This window comes from Sturnus vulgaris, chromosome 12 (assembly GCF_052056855.1).
Source record: "Sturnus vulgaris isolate bStuVul1 chromosome 12, bStuVul1.hap1, whole genome shotgun sequence".
Lineage (NCBI taxonomy): Eukaryota > Metazoa > Chordata > Aves > Passeriformes > Sturnidae > Sturnus > Sturnus vulgaris.
This window is the reverse complement of record NC_142254.1, coordinates 13,450,062-13,454,596: the sequence shown is the minus strand read 5'-3', so window position 1 is coordinate 13,454,596 and position 4,535 is coordinate 13,450,062. Positions and strand designations below refer to the sequence as shown.

At 51.0% G+C, this 4,535-nt stretch overlaps 1 protein-coding gene across 1 annotated transcript in view; it reads right to left on the bottom strand.

Moving 5' to 3' along the window:
* Positions 1 to 1,095: 1,095 nt before the first annotated feature.
* Positions 1,096 to 4,535, bottom strand: part of GNAO1 (G protein subunit alpha o1) — a 141,215-nt gene continuing 137,775 nt past the window's right edge. The window contains exon 8 of the mRNA XM_014880836.2: positions 1,096 to 3,027. Coding sequence (XP_014736322.1) covers positions 2,840 to 3,027 — 188 coding nt within the window. The 3' untranslated portion in view covers positions 1,096 to 2,839. The remainder of the gene's footprint in view (positions 3,028 to 4,535) is intronic.

Here is a 4,535-nt window from a genome sequence, read left to right as displayed (position 1 = left end):
TTGTTTGTAAATTTCTGTAGTGTGATTTCTCATGTTTTCTCATGGTGGGGGTGTTTCAGAGACTCACTGTTCTGTCCTTTCTGTTGTGCTCCTGACTTTTCCCGGCAGCTCCCTGAGGAGTGGACCCTGGCCAGCCGCTGGATGGCACCTTTGCCCGCAGCACCGCGGCAGCGTGACCTACTTGAGCCGTGAAAGGCTGGTTTGTGCAGAGCAGCACAGGACCAGTGGTGGCCTCTTGGCTGGCTCTGCCTCCCTGCAAAGGGAGGTCATCTGAGGAGAGGCCCGATGGACTTTCCCAGTGCCAGCATCGCTTCTGGTGGCTGTAAACAGCAGGGAGCTTGGTCAGGAGCTGCTGCTGCAGACAGAACTGTGCCGAGCACCTCTCCCTCCTCGGGGCTGGGCAGGGGACACGCCAGGGGTGGCACACGGGACCCTGGGTGCCTGGGGCACCTTTCCTATGGCTCCATCCCCGGGTGGTCCCGTGGGCTTTGGAAACGTTCCTGTGGTACAGGAGGGGATTTCAGGTGTGGTGCCCAGCCCTGTGCCAGGCAGTGCCCGGGGCTCGTGGCTCTCCAAGTGTCCCACCTGTGGTCACAGTGCCCGGTGCTGGCATGCACAGGAGCTGGGCACCTGGGGTGAAGGAGAGTGCAGGAAAAACCCAAACTGTGGGAAAAAACCTCAACCCCCTCAAAAATCCAAACAAACCCTGAGTTGCTTGAGCAGCAGGGAGAAAACCTCAACTTTCTGGGAAAACCTTCCTCTATGTGTTAGGGGAAAAACTTGAATATTGTGGGATTTGAGATGTTGCCATAAATGAAGGACTCACCCTAGTGATTAGCTTTGCATTCCCTAAAGAAATAAAAATCTTTTCTTCCCTGGGGAGGTCTTTTGGGGACGACCTTTGCTCACAGTGATGTTCTGTAGCACCAGAGAGCTTCCTAAGATTTACACCAATCCATAGTTCCCTTCTCCCTCTGCTACCAGCATCAAATCCCCCCAAAATGTGATTTTTGGCATTTCTTCTTCCTCTCTTTGGGAGGCAGGCAGGCGCGGGGGGAAAGAAGGAGGCGGAGGCACGGGAGGGAGAGCCCGGGCTACAGACAAACATTCTCTTTATTGAGCTACACATGAATTTTTCCATTAGTCAGAGAAAGAGATTGGCAGTGTGTAATATATCACAGAAACCTCACTGATTGGTAATAGAAAGGCTTAGAAAGACCTGGCGCTTTTTATATATATATATATATAATATCTTTTTTTAAGTTTCATCTTTATTTATTCATTTTCTTTTGAACAGGTGTGACTGCTCTTCTTCAGCAAAGGTAACTCGTAAAAGTGAAACCGTGAAGACGTCTGGTTACTAATCAAAGTAGAAATGACAAGGGATTGGTCATGAAAACGGTGGCTTCAATGTAAACACTACATTCGATTTTTGTTTTTTTATTTTTTTTTTATTTTTTTAATTATTTTTTTGTGGTTTTGTGTGTGTTTTTTAAAATTTTTAAATTATTTTCATTCTTGCTTTTTTTTAAGTTTGTTTTTTTAAGATTTTTTTGCTTTTTTTTTTTCCTTTTTTCTTATTTTGCAGCACAAACATCCCCACATGAGAGAGAAAACACCATTCACTAAAAGGGAGAGAGGACTGGGGCAGGAGAGGGGGAGAGAAAAGCAGCACAAAAAAGCATTCACTGGAAAGAGTTAAAAATAACAAAACGAAAACAAAAAAATACTCTAAACAAAAATAAAATAATATATATATATTTGTATAGCCCTCCCTGACGTCCCTGGTCGGCCCTGAAGGAGGGATGAGGGGGGACTCTGGTGGGGGGGCCGAGCTGTGCTTTTGGATACGGACCTGGAGAGTGAGCAGTGACCGGGAGCAGGGAGATGTTAAACCAGGAGGGAAAAAATGGGAAAAACCCTCCGGCAGCGGCTGGTGAGGGCTTTGGCCTGAATTGCTGTGAGAATTCAAAAATCTGCCCTAAACCTCCCTGAAACCCTGGGAAGGGAGCAGGATGCCCCCACTGCAGCCTTCCCCCCAAACAGTCAGGGTGGGAAATGGGAGAAGATCTGCTTGTTGTTTCCCTTTTTAGCTGTGACATGTGGCCGGGGGCAGTTTTCAATTTTTTCCCTCTTTCTTTAAAAAAATAAAAGAAAAAAAAAGAAATTAAAGAAAAATCTTTTTGTTTCTGAGGGTGGCAGCAGGGCCGGAGACAGACAGGGGCAGCCCGGCCTTACCCATACTGGAAAAAAAACCCCAAAATAATAATAACAATAATGATAATTTATAAAGCCAACCCACAATAACGAATTATAATAATAATAATTAAAAAATAGCAGCCCATGGTCAAATAACTGCTGGGAGGAGAAGCCCGTGCCCAGAGTGAGCCGGGCGCTGCCCTTTCCCCCTTCCCTGCCTGGTACCGGGGGAATTTTTGGGATGCTGGGCCGGGCAGAGCCCCCCTGACCCCCGGGGTGTCCCCAGGTTGGGACACTGGGGGCCGGAGGGAGGAGCCTGATGGGATAAGGGGGTTCAAAAAAGCAAACTAAAAAGGTGGGTGTGGATTTTTATATATATATATACGTATATATATAATTTTTCCTTATGCCTTTTTATTTACCAACTCACATGATTATGATGACATTTTTTTTCTCTCCTTCAATCTGTTTTTTTCGTTTCTTTTTTTTAATTTTTTTTTTCCCGCGCGCGTGTGTGTCTGTGTGTCTGTGTGTGGTTGCTTTGGGGTTTGTTTTTCGTTGTTGTTGTTGTTATTTTTATGTTTCTTTTCTCTCCTGGCGCCGGGATCGCCACCCAAGCAGTCGCTGTGCGCCGGCGGGGTCAGTACAAGCCGCAGCCCCGCAGGTTGTTGGCAATGATGATGTCGGTGACGGCGTCAAAAACCACCTGGATGTTGTTCGTGTCTGTGGCACACGTCATGTGGCAGTAAATCTCCTTGTTGGGGGAGCGGTTTTTGCTCTCGAATTGTGCTTGGATGTAGGCGGCCGCATCCTCGTAGGTGTTGGGACCTGCGGGCAGAGCGGGGGTCAGGGCTGAGGGAACCACACCTGGCCACAGCTGGCCCGTGCTGCTTGCCAAGGGCTTTCATTAGAACAGAAACGGGCAAAACGATTCCTTTTCACCCCCCCCCAACCCTTCACCCCTCAGCAGGGCCCATTTCCCTCCCATCTCCCTCCTTTCCACCCCCGTTACCCTTTTGCTCCCCCTCTGCCCCATTTCCCGGTACACCCATCACACCTCAGCCCTGCCGAGGGCTCCTCCTTCCCAGGTGTTGCTCTTTGCCCGCTCTGCCCTTGCCCTTTCCCCAGGACGGGCAGGACCCCCCAGCTGTGCCTGGGGGGAAAGGTCTGCCCGGGCCAGGCAAGGGGGGGATGGCCAGGAGAGTTGGTGGCCACCCCAACGCCCCCATGGGCCCTGGCTGTGCCCCTCTGTGCCCCTCTGGAGCGGTGGTGGCCCAGGAGCCGTGTGGGGACACACGTGCTGCCAGCCGGCTCCGTGACTGGGAGGTTTGCTTTGGGAAGGTGGGCTGGAGAGGCGCCAGATGTTTGAGCTGAAAAATGTGCATTATTGCATTAAGCTGCTTATGGCAGCGAGAGAGGCTGTGCCGGCCCCTCGCGGGAAGCCACAAAGCTGAGTTACGCCCCTGAAATCGCCTTTGCAAGAGCTGCTATTATCTGGAGATTTATTTTCCTTTCCCAGCTCGCCGGTTCCCCTCCTTGCTGATGCAGTGGGTGGCCGAAGGAGAGCGAAGCTGGGCCGGTGCCCCCGGGCTGTGCCCCTCCATGGGGCAGCCTGGCTGTGCCAGGGGGCTGCATGTGGGATACTCTGGTTTGTTCCACCAGGTGGCTGTGAGAAAAGTGCTGCTGCCTTCAGGATGGAGAAGGCTGAATGCCTCTGGTGGAAATGCTGGTGCACTTATGCCGTAGGGGAATGGGTGCCATCTTGCTGGGGGACTCCCTTGTCCCCAGGGTTTGGCATCCAGGATGGATGTGCTCTGGGTGGAACAGTTCAGAGACACCTCAGTATCTGTAGGGGATGCTGGAGTCTGAATTTAAACTGGCTTTTTTCTTTCCCTTAGAGAATTCCAAAGTATCTATTCTTGCCCATCTTCTTGGTTATTTATCCTTTTCCCCAGGCCTTGTTAGTTTCACTACAAAATGGATGATTCTCTTGTGGTTCCACAGATTCCTGCTGTAAAGGGGCTCTTTCCTCCCCAGCCACACCCAGCGTGAAGGCAATCCTGGCAGGATGCAGCCTGGAGAACCACAAGTCTTAGCTCCTCTTGCAGGAGCTTCCCAGAGCCACCAGCAAACAGGATGGCTCCAGTGGTGGCCAGTCAGCTCCTGCCAAGTCTTCTTCTTTCCACAGCTCCCTGTGTCCAGGCTCATTTCAGCTCCTCTCCATTCGTCTTGACCTCCTCTCTGTCCCACCAGCTGCTCAGGCACCTCTGCCACAAGAACTGCTCCACCCAGGACACAGCCCCAGCCCACGAGTGGCGTGCTGGAGCTGCATCACA